Consider the following 24,054-nt stretch of genomic DNA (forward strand, 5'->3'; position numbering starts at 1 on the left):
GAAACACCAATGTAGATTGTAGAAGAACGCATATACTTTATGGAACAGAAATAGCTATCTTTTTTGACAAGTTTTTTTGGTTGTATGTTTTTTTATTGAGAGAGAATTGGAATCATTAAATTAAAATCTGCTTGGTGAAATGAAAAAAATGAAAATGAAAAGAAGCTGAATTACACATATATAAAAATAAAATTACAAAAAAGGTAAAACAACCCTTCGCAGCTGGGACAGATTTAGATGGAGTTTATAGTTTTATATTCCATACTGATAAGGATGATGATGATAATGATGATGATAATGATAACAAGCGTGAACCTGTAGTGCACAATTACTGCAGAAAAGATATGTGCATTGTCGCAACGTAAGAATATCATCAGCGAGAAAAATATTACGTAGAAGATTGCCGAAAGAAATTCGTTTTCAGAAATGTTTGAAACTGCTATTGAATAACTCTAGGCAATATCCATTCCGTCTGATGGCATTTCAGAGATTATTCCAAAGCGTTAAATTGTGCAGCAAACAACAATACTCGGGCAGTAAAGGCATAATTTACCATTGTTTTTTTTTGTAGACGAAATAAAAACCCATCATTAGTGCTTCAAAACAGTTCTAAAAAAGTGAGTTAGGGCTAGAAAAAAAAAAACAATATAAAATTTTGAATTAGTATAATCAATGATAAGTATTATATACAAAATGTGAACAATGGCTATAATAAAAATGTTTCCAAACTTAACCGTCTGCAGTTACGGTTTATTGAGAAAAGTAGTGATATCTCCTTATATTTTAGGTTTTATCGCAAAATTCTAATATGATTGGATGTTTTGTATTACAACTGACCTACACATATGCATCAAATGTGATTTCTTGAACATTTTTCAAATCACTGCTCCCAATAGTAAATAGGACCTTTAAGTATTTCACCTATTTCAGTTCAGCTGATAACGTTCTCATAATGGACACTACATTTGAAATGTTTATCTTTTTTATGGGTTTGCGTGTGTGTTTGTGTGTGTGTGTGTGTGTGTGTGTGTGTGTGTGTACTATATTCAAAATTCGCCACCACTTCTCCCAAATTTACCATGACGTTCAAAAAGTTTTGATGCATTAAACGCTTTCCATGGGAGAGTTTTTGTTACACAAGCGACAATCAGTACCTAAATATTTCATTTTTAAAGGACAAGTTCACCTTCATAAACATAAGGATTTAGAAAATGCAACAATATTAGTAGAACACATCAGTGAAAGTTTGAGGAAAATTGGACAATCGATGCAAAAGTTATGAATTTTTTAAATTTTTGTGTTGGAACCGCTGGATGAGGAGACTACTACATCTTGTGAGTCATATGCGTACAACAGTATAAAGAAAATGCAAAAGAAAATTCAACATATTTTCACTTTTTTCGCATAATAAAAGAGCACTTGACTTGCCTCTTTCTAAAGGCAGGGGGAATAATATTACCCATAACATTTGTCGGTAACGAGTCAGGGGAATATGTACTTTTTTCAAAAGATGGAATTTTGTGAAATTCTCTTTATATTTTCCTTATATTGTTGTACGCATGTGACATCTAAGTTATTTATACACTGCAGTAGTCTTCTGATCCAGCGGGTCCTGCACAAAAACTTCAAAAATTCATAACTTTTGAACGGATTGTCTGATTTTCCTCAAACTTTCAATGATGTGTTTTACTAATATTGCTACATTCTCTCAATCCTTATGTTTATGAAGGTGAACTTGTCCTTTAATAAAAATCAACCGTCTTCATGAATAGTGTATCGACGTCACTGAAACGGAGCACGACGGATGTCGTAGCCACGTATTTAGATTGATATTAGAATTTCGTACTTAATCCTTTCTGTGACACTGACTTTGGACAGTGTGTATAATACTATGGGGTTTTCTGTGCCAATCAGCACTCAGAGCACACTGAGGGTTAGTTCGGTCTGAGGCTAAATAAGTGAATGAGCAAGTCATATATGCAATTAATGCCATCAGCCAAAATCATACTTTATGAATAAGTATGAAGAGCGACGATTAAATATTTACTGCTACGTTCAATTTTCCCCCTGCATCATGGTCAGAAATTATCTTCAATTTCAAATACTCGCAAGTTACTGCAGTCCATGACTGAATTTAGTTCCAGAGCTATATATCTGCAGCGAAATTAAAGCAATGAGAGAGTGTGAGGGAGGGTGTGTGTGGGAGGGGGGCTATATCAAGTTCTTTGTTTCTAGATTCTATTGCTATAACTGCTGGAAATGACTGCAAATGCCTTGATGTGCTAGACTAATTTATCTTTCGACTATATAGATTAGGCCACCGGAGCCATCAGATTTCCACTGGAAGGCGTATCTACTGTATTCTGATGACATTTTTGGATAAAAGAGTTCCAAAACAGGTACAATTTTTACACCAAATACTAAATATACCTTTTTGTGTAGAGTCATCATAAGAATAATAACTTTTTTGAAGAGCCACTGAATAGAAAATATATAATTCGCTTAACCAAAATGTCAAACTTGACCACTTGTCATCTGCAACATCACGTTTGGTCAGAAGAAAACTAAACCAAGTACAAATCTTGAAATGCAGTTAAAATCGTATATTTAGCGAAGTGAGAAATTAATCGCTCTTCACAAACAAGACGAGTTAAGCTGCCTGACGGCGCCCCACATATGGGCATCCCTTGCCTGCAGCGATGGTAGCTAGCTCATGAAGGACTAATTCATTCCAGTTCCATCTACCGACTCACTAATACTCACTTTGGGACAAAACAACAGGCAGCACTGCAAATATCAGTAGCAATATTCTAAAGAGCTCCATTTCTCCGTTTTGTTTTAAAGTCCTCCCGCGTAGACCGTTCCTGATGAATATTAATCCAACTGAAAAACCCTTGTAGTTTCTTGCGTGGCAGCTTGGCGTGGTGGTTCTGAAGACCAGATAGGTACGATCAACCGATCACGATGATCGCTCTAGATGTTCAAGCGACAAAATATCGGATCGTGACACGAAATCAATGCGCCACATTAAGCGGGGTGTTCCCATAGTAACAATCATTGCGGAGCTGCATACATGACATTGGTTCGACGGGTGTCTCTCCCCCCACCCCCCCCCCCTTCTGATAAGCACTATTTTTTTCTAGATCGAGAGATATGTTGACTAAGCCCTGGCGTGCATATTCTATTTGTTGTTGTTTTTTCCTTCTTCGTCGACATTGGACTTGATCAAATTTGTTCAAATTCAGGCGGAGGGAGGCTGTCGGGGTAATTGGAACTGAGACAAGCGTGTAAGACAGCATATTTGAGCTGAGGTCCTCGCATCACCGTGGTGATAACGTGGCAACTACGAGGGATCTTACATGCTTGGTCCCCGTAATTAGGTTTGTTTCGATCAAAATACATAATTATCATGCAGCCAACTCTGACAGGTGATTTTAAGTTCTCAGCTATGCAAGATGAGATTCACATTAACATGAACTTCACTATTTAGCTTTGGCAGGTTTTTTTTTTCTTTCTGTCTGTCTTATTTTGTTTCTTTTTTTTTTGTAAATATGAAAACAATTAACGTAGGATTGCGAGGAATGCAGTAACAACTAGCAGGCATCGTCAAAACAAATGCGTTACTCTTTTTAGTATGCAGTATTTATAATATGAGAGACGAGTTTAGCTTGTGTATGATCATACATGTTTTCTTAAGTTGAAACTCGGGAAAGTGATTAGGTGGAATATTTGCAGGTTTTACCTAAAACACAGTGAATAAATGTGTAACTGAAAGTTTATCTACTGAACAAAATGCAATGAAAAACTGCAAAATCACGAAAATAGACGGGAGAGTATCTTGTCAAAAGGCGAGAAAGAGATAATCTCATTAAAAATGATACAGGGAGAAAAAGATGGCTAAGACTTATAGTTTACAGAGCGGATACAGTTCTGTTTTGCATTTCTCTTTTTCCACATCCTTTCATTATGTAATTAGAGAGCTGTACAAATGTGACATTGAGTCATGCTTTACCAATAAACATGTTCATGGATACTTCAGAAAAAAAAATCGAGCGATAACGATGCAGGGATGAATTAATTTGTGTGCTCGTGCATTACAGGCATTCCAATACAGGACATTCTTCAAATAGGATCTTTCAGATTCCTGCTTCCCAATCATTGGATATCACCTTGAATAAAATTAATGAGGTACGATGAACATAGAGATGCTATACGCAAAAGTCGACATTGATAATTAAAAAGGGAACGACAAGTTTTCCCTCATTTCTGATTACTCCCAACTTTACGGAAAGAAATCCATGCAAGGATGATGATGATGATGGGGAGGAGGAGGAGGAGGAGGAAGAGGAGGAGGAGGAGGAGGGGGAAGGAGGAGGACGAGGAGGAGGACGACGACGACGAGGAGGAGAAAGAAGAAGAAAAAAAAAGAAGAAGAAGAGGAGGAGGAAGAGGAGGAGGAATTACCCTGTTGTAATGTCCTGTGGTACTGTCCTGTGGTACTATCCTGTGGTAATGTCCCAAACTACCACAGGACAATTCCTGTTGTACTGTCCTGTGGTACTGTCCTAAAATACCACAGGTCAGTTCCTGTGGTACTGTCCTGTGGCACTGGTCATGTGTACTGTCCTGTGGTAATGCTGTGTGGTACTGCCCTGTGGTAATGATATGGGGTACTGTCCTGTGGTACTGGTCCTGTGGTACTGTCCTGTGGTAATGTCCCAAAATACCACAGGACAGTTCTTATGGTACTGTCCTGTAGTACTGGACCTGTGGTACTGTCCTGTGGTAATGTCCTGTGGTTATGTCCTGTGGTACTTTCCTGTGGTAATGTCCTGTGGTAATATCTTGTGGTACTGTCCTGTGGTCATGTCCCAAAATACTACAGGACAGTTCCTGTGGTAATGTCCTGTGGTACTGTCCTGTGGTACTATCCTGTGGTACTGTCCTGTGGTACTGTCCTGTACCACACATCAGTGCCTGTGCTGACATATGTTTGTGTTGTACATGTGTGGTACTGAAAAGTACCACAGGGAGTACCACACGAGCCTGTGACACAGTACCACACAGTTCCTGTGGTAACATATATTTGTGTGGTACATTGTGTGGTACCGACAAGTACTACAGGGAGTACCCTACAAGCCTATGGTACAGTACCACACAGTTCCTGTGGTAACATTGTTTGTGTGTGGTACATTGTGTGGTATCGACAAGTACCACAGGGAGTACCACAGGACTTTTTTTTTTTGTTAGGGAAGGGAAAGGGGGAAAGGGAAAGAGGTGACGAATAAAATAGGAATTGAGAGAAGGGAGGGAATGTTTAAGGGGCCAGGAAATAGGGCATGAGGAATGGAGGATGAGAAAAAGAAAGGTGAGGTTATTGGATGAGAAGAGGATGGGGGGGGGGGGGGGGAGGGGGAGAGAGAATGGGAGGAAAAGTGACATCGGGAATCAGACTTTCTACGCACGGGAAAGGAAAGGGGTGTAAGAGAATAGGGAAAAGGGCAAAAACAAAGTGAAAAGAAGGAGGGAGGGAAAAGAGAACGAGAATGGCAAGGACGACGGGAAGAGATGCGGGAACGGGAAAGGGAAAACAATTGAGGAGGGAAAAATAAAACAAAAGGGGAGAGCTGAAGACCGTGACGCCACGGGAGTGGAAAAGTCATTTCAGCCTATGCGTTTCAGACACGTGCATGAATAAATCGCACGACATAACAGGCACCAGAAGACAGGCGGGTTTATGTCTCTAGTGGGTTAGTGATATTAAGATACTCTATATACTGAATCACTTTTTACAACCTTGCTGTTGCATAGATACAGTGTTTATTTACCATCACAATTCGTGGTGGTATGTTGATTCATTCAGTGACGTAAAAGTGGTTCAGGTGCCTAGGCTATAAAGGCCACACAACTGGGCTTTGTAGGATCATAAACAGCTGATATTGATTTTGAAGCGTTACGTTTACGGTCTCCCTTTTGGTAAACAATGGATTCAAATTTTTGCAATCTTGCGATCTATTGTCGTTAATTCGTGTATATTATCAAATTGTTATTATGTTTTTTCTATAAAGCTATAGATCGGGAACCGCTAGCTGTTAATCTAGCTCTGATATGATGTTGTAAACGATTTGGCGATGCCTGGTATTCCTGTTTTACTGAGTCCTAACACATCACTATATACCGAGACCCCCACCCCCAGCGTTTTCAAAGATTCCAAAGGGTGAAAAGTACGTGAGTGTGAGTCACGTGTGTGTGTGTGTGTGTGTGTGTGTGTGTGTGTGTGTCTGTGTGTGTGTATCACGTTTGTATACATGGAATGAATTTGCATAAGGTATTTCTCTGTATGCTAAAGGTATACTGTTTACCATCGCGAGCAGTGATTAAACAAGAATGTTTGAGTAATCACATTTAATGCATAATATAGTGAGTAGGTCAGTTGTATAAAAAAAAAATCCTACCATATAAAAAATTCGCAATAAATCCTAAAAAATAAAGATATATCACTAATTTTCTTAATAAAAATAATGATAGATAGTTTATTCTAGAAGCAATTTTATTATAACTATTGTTCACATTTTGTATATTTTACAATACTTAAATTGATTATACACGTACTGATTAAAATTTTTGCAATGATTGTTTCTATCCCTAACTTGCATTTAAGAACTATTTTGAAACACTAAAGCCGGGTTTTTGCCTAATCTGCAAATGGTAAATAATGCCGTTAAAGTGATTTAGCAAACAAGTGCGAATATAGCTGCAAAATTATGTTTATATTCGTTTCATTGTAAACATGACGCAGATATCTAACGTAATTGAAATAAAAAATATCATAAAATAAAAAGAAAGAAATACAATGTATGTGTGTTTTTAGTAAAAAGATTTCATTCATATTTGTTTCGCGTGCTCCTCGACAGGAGATATGGTATGTTTGCATATTTATTTTGTTTAGTAGAATATTTGCACATGTTCATCTGAACATTCAAGCAGAATGTTCAAGTGTAGGCCTACTCCTTGACAGGATATTTATTCCGTATGTTTATTTTGTCAATTTGAACATTCAAGTGGAATGTATAGCAAATGGATAATATCGAAATAAAATAAGGATAGTGAAAAATGTGTGCTCTTTGTGTGTATGTGTGTGAAAAAGTGCGTGTCGGAAACGCATGAGTATATGATAGGCGAAATAGACAGATATAATCATAATGTATCATGAATCTGCGAGTGACGCAAATCAAATATATATAATCGTCACCATGGGCACGATGAGTAATCTCAATACACGGATGTCTTTGCCAAGCATAGCTTACTTTCGGTATGCACGATTTTATTAGGGTACATTAAAATCGTGGATGGATGCTCGCACTGCAATATCCACTCAACAATGGGAGAATTACAGGACGCGTAGATGGGTTTGTGCCCCCCTTCAATCTTTGATAGATTTCGTCCTGTTCTTTTATTACTGCTTTTGTTGTTGTTGTTTTTTCTTTGTTTGGTCTTATCCAGTGAAAATCCCAATTAATTGATTTTTCCCAGTTTCAGTTTGGACCACAAATGAATTGGAGTGATGAATTGGCGATATCTCTGCGCCAGAGCGTCCAAGCTTAATAATATATGATTTTTTTTCTCTATCTCCTTTCTCCCTCTCCCTCTCCCCCCCCCCCCCCCCTCTCTCTCTCCCTCTCTGGCATTTTCTATCCCCTCCCCCTCCTCTCTGTTTGTTTCTGAGTTTTGCTGATTTGCACTACCAGCAGGTGTGACGAAATCAGAGTATGTGGACACCGTGCCAGCAATTCGATGTTGTTCTTCGCAACAACAAAAACACGAAACAAAGCAAAACGAATGATATCTATCCCAGGTAGCAACGGCAAGGCGGAACTAGCGACATAATGTATGCACCATCAGCCACAATGGCACGACATTGAAAACATGATAAATTCATGATAGGTGCAGCTGTTTTTTTTTTCTCTCGCAATTTATCCCCTTTCCGTAATCATGCTTTTTCTTTCATGTCCGGACGCGCACGACCGCCATTTCGTTGCTACCCAAACATTCTCTACGAATGATTGTAATGCAGTATATGATTGTAATGCAGTATACATAATTATATAGGTCTACTTCCTACTTCACAAGACATCAGCAATAACGTGGCCGAAGTCATGCGGGTTTGATAGGCACCGTCCTGTGTTTTTTCCTCCTTCGACCTCTAAATGAATCCGTCAGTCTTTTGTGTTGCGAAAAAAAAGAGAAGATTGACATTAACTTTTCAGTTCATGGACAAAATGTGCAAACACAGCTGTTGTAGCAGTGTGGATTTCATGCCATGTCATACCAGGAGGAATTTCAACAACGGAAAAGTAGTTCCTCTCTCATGTACTATAGATATATACCTGTTAATTACATCGGCTGTGATATCAGATTGTTTTGATAAGCTTCAAATTAATAATGTCACACATACATTCACAGTTATAATAATGTTACTACCTACATGTACATACCTATCTATCTATTTATCTATCTATCTATCTATCTATCTATCTATCTATCTATCTATCTATCTATCAGTGTGTCTGTCTATCTATACGTATGTATGCATGTATTCATGTATGTATGTATGAATGCATGTTTGTAAAGTTGCATGTATGTATGTATGTATGTATGTATGTATGTATGTATGTATGTACAGCTGTATGCATGCATGAAGATAGACGCGAAGCATACGCATTGCGAATCACGTACCTCACGATTAGAGGTTGAGCATAGTCTGTTCGCTTTTGTCCTTGTTGTTTGTATGTTCTCACTGAAGTTACAGTGGCTGTAATGACTCGTAACGTATGGTGAATTAATTTATGAGAAATGCTTTCACTGACAAGTTCTTTCATCAACATGCAGGCAGTATGTAATTCATCAAGGTTCGAATTCACTGCAAGCACTGATCAGGTCTATATAGGCTAACATGCTGGAGGTGTTCCATGCATTCCGCTGTTTTTCTTCTATTTCCAGTGGTCCATTTCATGAAATCATCACATAAAAGTCTTTACATAAATCTCAGAATGGCCGACGTCGCTCATATGTAGCTATGAGAGACTTTCAACGTAGACAAAAAAAAAGAGTAAAATCCATTTCAGGAAGTCTGTCGTAAGGCTAACATGTTGGAGGTGTTCCATGCATTCCGCTGTTTTTCTTCTATTTCCAGGGGTCCATTTCATTAAATCATCACATAAAAGTCTTTACATAAATCTCAGAATGGCCTCACTCATAATTCTGTAGTCACTCATAATTATGTAGCTAAGAGAAACTTTCAAAGAGAAGAAAAAATAATTTCATGAAGACTCTCATTATAGTGTTTTATGGGCAAAAACTGACCCCAGTTTAATTTGACACATTGGAAGCTAACATGTATACTCACTTCTCTTCGAATCAGCTCATTTTTTTTTTTTTATAGAAAAAATCTTTTCCAAGTATAGACATTTTTTTATTTACTTTCTCAGGAGTTGAATTTTTGCTCTGCTCACCTCACATTTTGTCAACACGTTGCAGATTCCATTTAGGGTCTTGCCATCGGGCTCTCTGAATTCATCATTAGCAATTCCACATTCTACTTCGTTTCCCTCTCTTCCTCTTTCCCTCTACCCCTCTCTAACCTTCTATGCAGAGCTTGACGGCAGGCACCAAATGGCTTAATAGTTGTACATGTTACTTTTTGTGTCTTACTGATCATATCCTGGTGAAAGTTTTAATGCAACAATAGTTCATAGTATATATACCAAAGTAGGCTGTATAATAATGATGGCTCGGTCACAGTAAGTTCATATTAATGTATAGTTTGTTTGTTTTTCTTCTTCTTCTTTTTCTTCTTCTTTTTTATTACATAAAATTTGGCAACCTTACATCATCATTCTGGTCTTATCTTCTATCCGTTCTCTGTTTCTTTTTCACAAACACTGATTACTCGGGGCTTACAGCCAAACAAGCTAGCTTTCATGTAGGTCCCGTTATACTTCTCCTTGATCAACCCCATTTCGATTTCGATTTTGACCAGTTATCATTACATGTAATTACTGTGTTATCACCATGTATATTGTTTGTTTTCTGCACATTGTTCACAAGGTAAAAGAACTTGTCTGGTTTCTGTTGTAATGTTCATAAATGAGAAGTATGAAAATAAATGAATTGAATTGAAATTCTGCTGGCCTCGAGAAATGAAGTGGCTTTAATGACATTAAGCCGACTTTATCAACCATTTCATTGCTGCACTATGTTGACAAACCATGGTTATTATTCTACTAAGTGACGTACGTTTGCTGCTGATTAATTTTCTGAGATTAAACAGCATGCTTACACAACCATACACACACACACCATGTTCTTAAATGTGCAGGTAGTATAATATAGTCACATACTACATGACACGCTCACGGTCATAAAGTTTACGGTGCGAGTATTCTCGTCCTGTTTTTAGAATAGCAGCACGTTGCCGTTGACACATTAAACCGAGGCGGTAGTACGCGAGTTCCATGTTTCAACTAGATTCGAGTCCAGAACAAAGCACAAACAAAGTGCAGGACTTATACTACATACAGCAGAAAGCAATAAAACGTGTATAAAGAGATCTCACCCGGCAAATATTTGATGTATCCAACATAAACAACATTTTTTTTTTCTGCTATCCAAGGGATTTTTCTTTTTCTTTTTCTAACAAAGACGACCTACATTATAACAAAGTCCTCAGACCCGGCAGTTTTCGTTCATTATGTCAGAATTTTGTTAAAGCTGAACAAACAATGCATACATGTATAAAATGTATAAAGATATAAACGCTGTATACACTGTATATAATCATGTTGGGATCTGAATCTTCATTTCCTTGCAATGAAATTTCGTTACAACCGTATTCTTTTTAATTGATATGCACTGTACATGCATGATAAAATACCAGTCATGACAAAAAAATTCCTGGATCATGTCATGGACTGTTGCATACAGTATGTCCACAGAAAAATTACAATCATTTCTGCATTGATAACTTTCCAAATGATGAAACAATCTGAATGCTATTTCAGGACATGAAACTACAATGTATAACTTCTTACCTACATCTTGCAGAAAACCCTATTCGATTTGGTGGAGTGGTCACAGAGAAATAGGGATCGTTGCAAAGCATGTCATGTGTCCGTTCTTCCAAGTTTAGGACTTGGATGTTCTTGCCATTTTGAAAGGTTTGAGAACAATAGACAACATTTAGAGGGCAGAGATTCCTGACATGCTCTACAAAGATCCCAATTTCTCTGTGACGATTGAAGCAAATTGAATGGGGTTTTCTGGAAGATGTACAGAATAAGTTATACATGTAGATTCACACGTTGAAATTGCATTTTTATTGATTCACCATTTTTGAAGTTATTATTGTAGAAAGTCTGATTGTAATTTTTTTTTTTTTTTTTTTTTTTTTTGGGGGGGGGGGGGGAGATATACGGTAGATCGCAAGTTTAAATACTGATAGCGGTTGTTCTGAGCAAATAACAAGAGACAGTGCTCCTATATACTGTGGTTTGTCATCATGTCTGGGACTGACGCTATTAGCTCGAGGGTCATTTCCGGATCCTGGAGCGTCAGTGACACTTGCACACACCAAAATTCGGTCTTCTCCAACATCAGGACTCAAATAACGCATAAACATAACAAACAAAATATCTTCATTTCCTGGAAACATTTGCCGTCATTTTATTGACTTATGACTACGACCAATTTTTTTTTTTAATTTCCCCCAACAGTGCATAATGATCTGACTGTGTGGTTTAACAAGTCACACTGAGTGGAGCGAGTGTAAACACAAATTACTTGAACGTATGATACTCTCTTTGGGGCAATGTAAATTGCACTACAGTTACACCTGACTTAGCAGGCACCCCTGTGTAGTAGCCACCTGCTATAAGACACCACCACAAACTTTGCAAGAGCTAGTGTTAAGCACCTGGTGGCAACCTTGTGTATTGCAACCACCTGTCTACAACGGCCACCTGCTATATGCAGCCAATGCAAACTCCCAAAAGAGAGAGAGTATGTGTAAAAGGCCTTGCATATAATGTTTACCATCTCACAATTCCAGTGGCCACCTACCAATTCTTGCATAGGCATTAAGTCCTCATGTACATGTTTGGTGGCTGCACACTGCAGGTTTGGACCTGTTTGAGCCACTGTGCTAATCACTATTTTTCCTGCCACAGCTTGTGTGTCTCAATTAACACCCATTTGGGATGAACCAACTCTCTACACTAACAAACACAAATGATATAGGTGACTCCTGTTGCGACAAAGTCCACGGGACCGGCAGAGTTTTTGTTATATAGAAATATCATTATAGCCAATCGGTTAAGTATATGAGATAATATATAGATGATAACTTTAGGACCTGAATTTTTACTTTGTTGTAATGAGGATTTTGTTACAACCATGTTCGTTTTATCTGACAAACGGGAGTTCACTGCACTCTTATGCACTTATTCATTTCTGAGATATGACAGGTTGTAACATCTTTACTGTGTCCTTTTTGCATTCATAAAACATACAGCAGAGACATGTGCTTGGTGTATATCATGGATTTCATTTGATCACATTAAATTGATCAGCCAGCTTGTCTGTTATAGTCACCTGTGTATAAAAGCCACAATTTATGTGTCCACTGATTGCAGTACACAGGCTGGACTATACTTGAATTTTATGCAGTTGGGCATTTTAACACTTGAAAATGCAAACATTTGCAAGACAGTTTTCCACCAAGATGACTCCGAATGTATGCTTGAATGGACGATAATGAGTTTAGTTTTACCGATGACATTCATACTATGTATTAAAATGAAAGCAAAAGCACAGCATAAAGAAACCCCCTTTTGCATATGTTTAAATAAAGCATCTTTCATGAGGCTTTTCATATGTATGAATTTAGTCAGTGGTTCCATGTTTTCTACATTTGATGCTGGCTGCTATGGGCTTTTTGGTGACTTGTGGTTTTTTACCATAAAATTAAACAGCACACAGATATTTCAGTGAATGATGTAAACCAGCTAAAGAAAGAGAACCCTGTAGTAATATGGATTTGACAGTTTGGCTTTTATAAACCCTGAAATATAATGGCAAAAAAAACAAAAAAAATGAGGCAAACAAATCGGATAAATCTCTCCACACCTATGCAACATTTGCAATTTTGTTGTGGCGCTATTAATTCATTAGACTCAGAAGTCACTGCCAAAAAAAGTGAGCTTAGTGTACCATATCATGATGACATGCAGTAAAACAGTTTGTATTGACACATAGGAAGGATACCAAAATATCTTTAAACAGGATATCCTTGCAGGGAAAAAGTCAGTTTCAAACTGTTTTAATCACTTGACATAACATGATTGACAATAACTTCTCTTCCAGTTTCTCCATGTCCCTAAATTAAAATATATTGGGAAAAGTCAAAACAAATAAAACAAATAAGACCAAGACCTGAAAGTCAAAAAGTGACCTCTTCCTTTATCCATAAATGATGTATCTTTATCAGTCAACATCTGCCTAAAATTTTGGACACTTGAAGAAAGTACAATAAAATCTCAGGAGAGGTACGGCTGTCATTAATCTCCAACAATTACTTTATGATGGCAATTTTCTGCTAATATTGAGAAATGGGAAAGAGTAAGTGAAGAGTAGACTTTAAAGATAAGAATATATTGATGGAATATATATCTGTAAGACCAGGATATGATGTGAGGAAAAAGGGATGACTACCACTTTCCTCCTTTCTTCTTTGGTTTCCTCTTCTTAGCACCAGAGGAGGAAGGCTTCTGTTGGCGAGGCGGTATGGCCGCTGAGGGTGACGCGGTTGTGCTGCTGTTGGCCTGGGAGCCAGGCCGGGGAGAATTGGGTACGCTGCTCGGTTTGCTGGCATCCCTAGTGGAGAGAAGTTGGAGGAAGCCATTAAAGAGATAAAGTGCACTCTCGTTATAACGAACACGATTATAACAAAATTCTTATTAAACAAGGTTAAAATTCGAGTCACAAAATCATAACTGATAAAAATCTTTGAATACTTCACTGCTTGGCTAATAAGAAATTTTGATATAACAAACGAAAAGTAGTGGTCTCCAGGACTTAATTTTTACTGGACTTGCCTGTATTTCAATGGAGCAACTATCCGTCATACTTTGATATGGAATCTACTAGTGACACATACATTTCTCCCCTTTCTGTTTTCATGAGTCACATGAATTAATGGCGTAAATCCTATCATTTAACTCAGCATGTGCCGGAGGAAAGATATATATATATTTTTTTTTTCTTTTTTCTTTCATAACATGTCCCCACCAATTTCACAAATACAAAGGATCAATCGTTTCAATTTCAACAGATGAAAATTTTGAATTAGGTAGCACTCATGTGCAAAAATACATAGATAGCCTACACTTGAATGCATTCTTTTTTCAGAAAAATTAAAATCATCTCTCATGACCATTACTTTAAGAGACTTATGTTTATGAGATTGTTTGAATCAATCTTCCTAAAAACAAATGCAAATACAAATCATGCTCTTCAGCTACTTGCAACATAACTTTTAGTTCGTTTCTGAAATGAATGAGACTCTGCAAATATGGTCCGAATCTTCAGTTTTTTATTCAACAATCACACTATAAAATAATATAACCAACAAATTGTTCCAATCCACCATATATATAATCTATATTTCGTTCCTGATTCCACCGAAAAAAAACCCTTAAACCATGTTGTACCTTTCTTAACTTCATTAACTTACTGTAAAACCCCAAATTTTTGCATGTATCAAACATATGCAAATCTTGCTAGGAGCAAAAGTTTGCAAAAGTAAAATGCACGCAACAGATTTTTGTGAAAGTATAACGCACACAAAGGATCGCATCAAAAGCCATTGGCAATGTGCAAAGTTTTTGTATCATGAAAAAGGTTGTCTGCTTAGACTTGTAAAAGATTTACGCCACTAATGTATCTGGTTTGACAGTATTGTCCACATGCAAAGAGCAAATCTCATGGGGGTCTGATGCAACCCATTGAAAGGGACAGTGAAATATGGGACTCACATCTCTCCTGCTCCTCCTGTGGCTCCCTGCGTGCCCTTCCCCACACCACCCTTCTTGTCTCGACGTCGCTTCCCCTTGAAGTACGACCTCTCCCTTATGGGCAGCCACCGCTCGGGGTCGGGGGTCACTGAAGGGTCAAAGTTCTTCGGCAAGTGGGCTGGAAAGAGCAGCAACATGAAAGTAGTGAAAAAAAAATGAAATGGCAAAAAAAATAGTTTGCTAATAGGAGCTGTCCACTGTAATTTCACGTGATGCAATAATCACAGCTCTACTTTCAAAGGTGCAAAACAAGGTAATTTTGGGGTAAAAATACTGCACGAAACGAGCAGTGATAAAAATGTCCTACTCACAGACTTACGAACACCATTGCCCAAATAATACATATGATTTATTAAAAAACTTGGAACTTTGCAGATTTCATTCTGTTCATGATACATTGGACGCCTAAGGAGTCCTTATAAAACTTTCACAAATGCAGCTTCCAATTATGTGCATGAATGTAATATGGACAAATCTTGAAAATTGCTTTTACAAACTCTGAAAATAATGCACACCTTTTTTTCACGAGCACCTTGCAAAAAATAAGCTTAGAGGAAAAAAGGACAATCGTCATGGTTACTACACATGCCCCTCAAATGATGCGAGCTTCCCCCCCCAAAAAAAAACAAACAAAAAAACTGACTGTTTGAGCCCACCCTGGAAACGATCTCAATTATTTTGAATTGTGTTCATAATCTTGGTTGCAATGCAGATATTATTTGGACAATAGCAACATCAAAATGGTGTGGATTAACCTGGTCTTGCTCCAATTCCATGTCAAAGTAATGCGAATGTCATCCGCACAATTGATTTTATGAAAGGGGCATCAATGATTGAAGGACACATTTCAAACTCACGCTTTCTCTTTCTTTTCCTCTTCTTGGTCACCTCCTGGAGTGAGGCTGCGGTCCCCGCCTTCTCTGCCTCCCCTTTCCCAGCCTTGCGGAGCTGCCGGGCGCTGAGAGAGAGGGGCGTACTCTCCAACACATCTACATCAACGTCTCCAGACAGCTGGGCTACTGATGGGAGCTCCAGGCTAAGTCTGATTAACGGCAAGTCTTGGGTTAAGGAAAAATCCCTTACAGCACTGCATCACTATTTTGTAAAGAAATTCAGAGTAGACCCTGAGTGTGTTGCACTGCAAACACTGAATGTTTTGCTGCATGGAAATGTTTGCAAATTCCATGCTATGCAGATTAATCACAAAAACAAATCTGATTACCGGGTATTTAGGAAATATTTACACATATCAACAAATGCTTTTGTCCGCAAAATTATAACCAAATGTACATGCAATCAACGAAATTGGCCTGGCATGGAAAGTCAGTCGAGTGGAATGTTTCCACTTTTACAGTGAAGAATTCAGAGTGTTGCATGGATGCCAACCTTGAAAATAGCTCTAGAGTATTCTGTATTTTCTATGCACTGTTCTGTAAATTGAAAGGGTATATAGAGATACTGAAAATAAAAGGGTACTGCCATATGAAAGGGTCTACAAAAGGGCTGGGAACGAAAGGGTTATAGAAACTGTTCTGCAATTTGAAAGGGTATACAGAGATACTGAGAATTAAAGGGTTATTGAAAGGGTACTGCCAAATGAAAGGGTCTACAAAAGGGCTGGGAACGAAAGGCTTATAGAAACTGTTCTGTAAAATGAAAGGGTAGAGAGAGGTACTGAGAATAAGAGGGTTAGTACAAGGGTACTGCCGAATGAAAGGGTCTACAAAAGAGCTGGGAATGAGAGGGTTATATAAACTGTTCTGCATATTGAAAAGGTGTACAGAGATACTGAGAATAAAAGGGTTATTGAAAGGGTACTGCCAAATGAAAGGGTCTACAAAAGAGCTGGGAATGAAAGGGTTATAGAAACTGTTCTGTAATTTGAATGGGTATACAGAGATAATGAGAATAAAAGGGTTATTGAAAGGGTACTGCCAAATGAAAGGGTTTACAAAAAAGCTGGGAACGAAAGGGTTATAGAAACTGTTCTGTAATTTGAAAGGGTATACAGAGATACTGAGAATTAAAGGATTATTGAAAGGGTACTGCCAAATGAAAGGGTTTACAAAAAAGCTGGGAACGTAAGGGTTATAGAAACTGTTCTGTAATTTGAAAGGGTATACAGAGATACTGAGAATAAAAGGGTTATTGAAAGGGTATTGCCAAATGAAAGGGTTTACAAAAAAGCTGGGAACGAAAGGGTTACAGAAACTGTTCTGTAATTTGAAAGGGTATACAGAGATACTGAGAATAAAAGGGCTATTGAAAGGGTACTGCCAAATGAAAGGGTCTATAAAAAAGCTGGGAACGAAAGGGTTATAGAAACTGCTCTGTAATTTGAATGGGTATACAGAAATAATGAGAATAAAAGGGTTATTGAAAGGGTACTGCCAAATAAAAGGGTCTGCAAAAGAGCTGGGAACGAAAAGGATATATAGAAAATGTTCAGCAAAATGAAAGGGTAGAGGAAGGTACTGAGAATAAGAGGGTTAGTACAAGGGTACTGCCAAATGAAAGGGTCTGCTAAAGAGCTGGGAATGAAAGGATTATAGAAGCTGTTCTGCATATTGAAAGGGTGTACATAGATACTGAGAATAAAAGGGATATTGAAAGGGTATTGCCAAATGAAAGGGTCTACAAAAGAGCTGGGAATGAAAGGGCAATAGAAAATGTCCAGGAAAATGAAAGGGTAGAGAAAGGTACTGAGAATAAGAGGGTTAATACAAGGGTACTGCCGAATGAAAGGGTCTACAAAAGAGCTGGGAATGAGAGGGATATATAAACTGTTCTGCATATTGAAAAGGTGTACAGAGATACTGAGAATAAAAGGGTTATTGAAAGGGTACTGTCAAATGAAAGGGTCTACAAAATAGCTGGGAATGAAAGGGTTATAGAAACTGTTCTGTAATTTGAATGGGTATAGAGAGATAATGAGAATAAAAGGGTTATTGAAAGGGTACTGCCAAATGAAAGGGTTTACAAAAAAGCTGGGAACGAAAGGGTTATAGAAACTGTTCTGCAATTTGAAAGGGTATACAGAGATACTGAGAATAAAAGGGTTATTGAAAGGGTACTGCCAAATGAAAGGGTTTACAAAAGAGCTGAAAATGAAAGGGTTATAGAAACTGTTCTTCAATTTGAAAGGGTATACAGAGATACTGAGAATAAAAGGGTTATTGAAAGGATACTGCCAAATGAAAGGGTCTACAAAAGAGCTGGGAATAACATGATTACACAAACTGTACTGCAAAATGTAAGGGTGTACAGAGGCACTGAGAATAAAAGGGTTAGTACAAGGGTACTGCCAAATCAAAGGGTCTGCAAAAGAGCTGGAAACGAAAAGGATATAGAAAATGTTCAGCAAAATGAAAGGGTAGAGAAAGGTACTGAGAATAAGAGGGTTAATACACGGGTACTGCCAAATGAAAGGGTGTGCTAAAGAGCTGGGAATGAAAGGATTATAGAAGCTGTTCTGCATATTGAAAGGGTGTACATAGATACTGAGAATGAAAGGGTTATTGAAAGGGTACTGCCAAATCAAAGGGTCTACAAAGAGCTGGGATTGAAAGGGCATTAGAAAATGTTCAGGAAAATGAAAGGGTAGAGAAAGGTACTGAGAATAAGAGGGTTAGTACAAGGGTACTGCCGAATGAAAGAGTTTACAAAAGAGCTGGGAATGAAAGGTATATAAAACTGTTCTGCATATTGAATGGTTGTACAGAGACACTGAGAATAAAGGGGTTATTGAAATGGTGCTGCCAAATGAAAGAGTCTACAAAAGAGCTGGGAATGAAAGGGTTATAGAAACTGGTTTAGAAATTGAAAGGGTGTACAGAGATACTGAGAATTAAAGGGTTATTGAAAGGGTACTGCCAAATAAAAGGGTCTATAAAAGAGCTGGGAATGAGAGGGTTATAGAAACTGTTCTGCAAAATGAAACGGTCTACAAAAGAGCTGGGAATGAGAGGATTATAGAAACTGTTCAGCAAAATGAAAGGGTGTACAGAGATACTGAGAATAAAAGCGCTATTGAAAGGGTACTGCCAAATGAAAGGGTCTACAAAAGTGCTGGGAATGAAAGGGTAATAGAAACTGTTCTGCAATTTGAAAGGGTATAAAAGGTGTAGAGAGGTACTGAGAATGAGACACTTATGAAACGGTACTGCAGATTGAACGGGTTTACAAAGGAGCTGGGAATGAAAGGGTTATCAAAGCTGGGTTATTGAAAGGGTACTGCCAAATGAAAGGGTCTACAAAAGAGCTGGGAACGAAAGGGTTATAGAAACTGTTCTGCAATTTGAATGGGTATAAAGAGATACTGAGAATTAAAGGGTTATTGAAAAGGTACTGCCTAATGAAAGGGTCTACAAAAGAGCTGGGAACGAAAGGGTTATAGAAACTGTTCTGTAATTCGAAAGGGTATACAGAGATACTGAGAATAAAAGGGTTATTGAAAGGGTACTGCCAAATGAAAGGGTTTACAAAAGAGCTGAAAATGAAAGGGTTATAGAAACTGTTCTTCAATTTGAAAGGGTATACAGAGATACTGAGAATAAAAGGGTTATTAAAAGGGTACTGCCAAATGAAAGGGTCTACAAAATAGCTGGGAATGAAAGGGTTATAGAAACTGTTCTGTAATTTGAATGGGTATAGAGAGATAATGAGAATAAAAGGGTTATTGAAAGGGTACTGCCAAATGAAAGGGTTTACAAAAAAGCTGGGAACGAAAGGGTTATAGAAACTGTTCTGCAATTTGAAAGGGTATACAGAGATACTGAGAATAAAAGGGTTATTGAAAGGGTACTGCCAAATGAAAGGGTTTACAAAAGAGCTGAAAATGAAAGGGTTATAGAAACTGTTCTTCAATTTGAAAGGGTATACAGAGATACTGAGAATAAAAGGGTTATTGAAAGGATACTGCCAAATGAAAGGGTCTACAAAAGAGCTGGGAATAACATGATTACACAAACTGTACTGCAAAATGTAAGGGTGTACAGAGGCACTGAGAATAAAAGGGTTAGTACAAGGGTACTGCCAAATCAAAGGGTCTGCAAAAGAGCTGGAAACGAAAAGGATATAGAAAATGTTCAGCAAAATGAAAGGGTAGAGAAAGGTACTGAGAATAAGAGGGTTAATACACGGGTACTGCCAAATGAAAGGGTGTGCTAAAGAGCTGGGAATGAAAGGATTATAGAAGCTGTTCTGCATATTGAAAGGGTGTACATAGATACTGAGAATGAAAGGGTTATTGAAAGGGTACTGCCAAATCAAAGGGTCTACAAAGAGCTGGGATTGAAAGGGCATTAGAAAATGTTCAGGAAAATGAAAGGGTAGAGAAAGGTACTGAGAATAAGAGGGTTAGTACAAGGGTACTGCCGAATGAAAGAGTTTACAAAAGAGCTGGGAATGAAAGGTATATAAAACTGTTCTGCATATTGAATGGTTGTACAGAGACACTGAGAATAAAGGGGTTATTGAAATGGTGCTGCCAAATGAAAGAGTCTACAAAAGAGCTGGGAATGAAAGGGTTATAGAAACTGGTTTAGAAATTGAAAGGGTGTACAGAGATACTGAGAATTAAAGGGTTATTGAAAGGGTACTGCCAAATAAAAGGGTCTATAAAAGAGCTGGGAATGAGAGGGTTATAGAAACTGTTCTGCAAAATGAAACGGTCTACAAAAGAGCTGGGAATGAGAGGATTATAGAAACTGTTCAGCAAAATGAAAGGGTGTACAGAGATACTGAGAATAAAAGGGCTATTGAAAGGGTACTGCCAAATGAAAGGGTCTACAAAAGTGCTGGGAATGAAAGGGTAATAGAAACTGTTCTGCAATTTGAAAGGGTATAAAAGGTGTAGAGAGGTACTGAGAATGAGACACTTATGAAACGGTACTGCAGATTGAACGGGTTTACAAAGGAGCTGGGAATGAAAGGGTTATCAAAGCTGGGTTATTGAAAGGGTACTGCCAAATGAAAGGGTCTACAAAAGAGCTGGGAACGAAAGGGTTATAGAAACTGTTCTGCAATTTGAATGGGTATAAAGAGATACTGAGAATTAAAGGGATATTGAAAAGGTACTGCCTAATGAAAGGGTCTACAAAAGAGCTGGGAACGAAAGGGTTATAGAAACTGTTCTGTAATTCGAAAGGGTATACAGAGATACTGAGAATAAAAGGGTTATTGAAAGGGTACTGCCAAATGAAAGGGTTTACAAAAGAGCTGAAAATGAAAGGGTTATAGAAACTGTTCTTCAATTTGAAAGGGTAAACAGAGATACTGAGAATAAAAGGGTTATTAAAAGGGTACTGCCTCATGAAAGGGTCTCCAAAAGAGCTGGGAATTAAAGGGTTATAGAAACTCTTCTGCCATTTGAAAGGGTATACAGAGATACTGAGAATAAAAGGGATATTGGAAGGGTACTGCCAAATGAAATGGTCCACAAAAGAGCTGGGTAAGAAAGGGTTATAGAAACTGTTCTGTAATTTGAAAGGGTGTACACAGATTATGAGAATAAAAGGGTTATTGGAAGGGTACTGCCAAATGAAAGGGTTTACAAAAGAGCTGGGAATGAAAGGGTTATAGAAACTGTTCTTCAATTTGAAAGGGTATAAAGAGATACTGAGAATGAAAGGGTTATAGAAACTGTTCTTCAATTTGAAAGGGTATACAGAGATACTGAGAGTAAAAGGGTTATTGAAAGGGTACTGCCTCATGAAAGGGTCTCCAAAAGAGCTGGGAATTAAAGGGTTATAGAAACTCTTCTGCCATTTGAAAGGGTATACAGAGATACTGAGAATAAAAGGGTTATTGGAAGGGTACTGCCAAATGAAAGGGTTTACAAAAGAGCTGAAAATGAAAGGGTTATAGAAACTGTTCTTCACTTTGAAAGGGTATACAGAGATACTGAGAATAAAAGGGTTATTGAAAGGGTACTGCCTAATGAAAGGGTCTAGAAAAGAGCTGGGAATAAAAGGGTATTGGAAACTCTTCTGCCATTTGAAAGGGTATACAGATATACTGAGAATGAAAGGGTTATTGCAAGGGTCCTGCCAAATGAAATGGTCCACAAAAGAGCTGGGTAAGAAAGGGTTATAGAAACTGTTCTGTAATTTGAAAGGGTGTACACAGATAATGAGAATAAAAGGGTTATTGGAAGGGTACTGCCAAATGAAAGGGTTTACAAAAGAGCTGAAAATGAAAGGGTTATAGAAACTGTTCTTCAATTTGAAAGGGTATACAGAGATACTGAGAATAAAAGGGTTATTGAAAGGGTACTGCCTCATGAAAGGGTCTCCAAAAGAGCTGGGAATTAAAGGGTTATAGAAACTCTTCTGCCATTTGAAAGGGTATACAGAGATACTGAGAATAAAAGGGATATTGGAAGGGTACTGCCAAATGAAAGGGTTTACAAAAGAGCTGAAAATGAAAGGGTTATAGAAGCTGTTCTTCAATTTGAAAGGGTATACAGAGATACTGAGAATAAAAGGGTTATTGAAAGGGTACTGCCTAATGAAAGGGTCTAGAAAAGAGCTGGGAATAAAAGGGTATTGGAAACTCTTCTGCCATTTGAAAGGGTATACAGATATACTGAGAATGAAAGGGTTATTGCAAGGGTCCTGCCAAATGAAATGGTCCACAAAAGAGCTGGGTAAGAAAGGGTTATAGAAACTGTTCTGTAATTTGAAAGGGTGTACTCAGATAATGAGAATAAAAGGGTTATTGGAAGGGTACTGCCAAATGAAAGGGTTTACAAAAGAGCTGGGAATGAAAGGGTTATAGAAACTGTTCTTCAATTTGAAAGGGTATAGATACTGAGAATGAAAGGGTTATAGAAACTGTTCTTCAATTTGAAAGGGTATACAGAGATACTGAGAATAAAAGGGTTATTGAAAGGGTACTGCCTCATGAAAGGGTCTCCAAAAGAGCTGGGAATTAAAGGGTTATAGAAACTCTTCTGCCATTTGAAAGGGTATACAGAGATACTGAGAATAAAAGGGTTATTGGAAGGGTACTGCCAAATGAAAGGGTTTACAAAAGAGCTGAAAATGAAAGGGTTATAGAAACTGTTCTTCACGTTGAAAGGGTATACAGAGATACTGAGAATAAAAGGGTTATTGAAAGGGTACTGCCTAATGAAAGGGTCTAGAAAAGAGCTGGGAATAAAAGGGTATTGGAAACTCTTCTGCCATTTGAAAGGGTATACAGATATACTGAGAATGAAAGGGTTATTGAAAGGGTCCTGCCAAATGAAATGGTCCACAAAAGAGCTGGGTAAGAAAGGGTTATAGAAACTGTTCTGTAATTTGAAAGGGTGTACACAGATAATGAGAATAAAAGGGTTATTGGAAGGGTACTGCCAAATGAAAGGGTTTACAAAAGAGCTTGGAATGAAAGGGTTATAGAAACTGTTCTTCAATTTGAAAGGGTATAAAGAGATACTGAGAATAAAAGGGTTATTGAAAGGGTACTGCCAAATGAAAGGGTTTACAAAAGAGCTGAAAATGAAAGGGTTATAGAAACTGTTCTTCAATTTGAAAGGGTATACAGAGATACTGAGAATAAAAGGGTTATTGAAAGGGTACTGCCTCATGAAAGGGTCTCCAAAAGAGCTGGGAATTAAAGGGTTATAGAAACTCTTCTGCCATTTGAAAGGGTATACAGAGATACTGAGAATAAAAGGGATATTGGAAGGGTACTGCCAAATGAAAGGGTTTACAAAAGAGCTGAAAATGAAAGGGTTATAGAAGCTGTTCTTCAATTTGAAAGGGTATACAGAGATACTGAGAATAAAAGGGTTATTGAAAGGGTACTGCCTAATGAAAGGGTCTAGAAAAGAGCTGGGAATAAAAGGGTATTGGAAACTCTTCTGCCATTTGAAACGGTATACAGATATACTGAGAATGAAAGGGTTATTGCAAGGGTCCTG

At 37.8% G+C, this 24,054-nt stretch overlaps 1 protein-coding gene across 1 annotated transcript in view; it reads right to left on the bottom strand.

Moving 5' to 3' along the window:
* Nucleotides 1–13,148: 13,148 nt before the first annotated feature.
* Nucleotides 13,149–24,054, bottom strand: part of LOC139735263 (signal recognition particle subunit SRP72-like) — a 39,774-nt gene continuing 28,868 nt past the window's right edge. Inside the window, exons 15-17 of the mRNA XM_071646019.1 lie at nt 15,986–16,170; nt 15,090–15,246; nt 13,149–13,929 (exon numbers count right to left, since the gene is read on the bottom strand). Of these exons, the coding sequence (XP_071502120.1) occupies nt 13,764–13,929; nt 15,090–15,246; nt 15,986–16,170 (508 nt within the window). The 3' untranslated portion in view covers nt 13,149–13,763. The remainder of the gene's footprint in view (nt 13,930–15,089; nt 15,247–15,985; nt 16,171–24,054) is intronic.

Source organism: Diadema antillarum, unplaced genomic scaffold (genome assembly GCF_040938485.1).
Source record: "Diadema antillarum isolate AM-2024a unplaced genomic scaffold, OU_Dant_1.0 seq00000569_RagTag, whole genome shotgun sequence".
NCBI lineage: Eukaryota > Metazoa > Echinodermata > Echinoidea > Diadematoida > Diadematidae > Diadema > Diadema antillarum.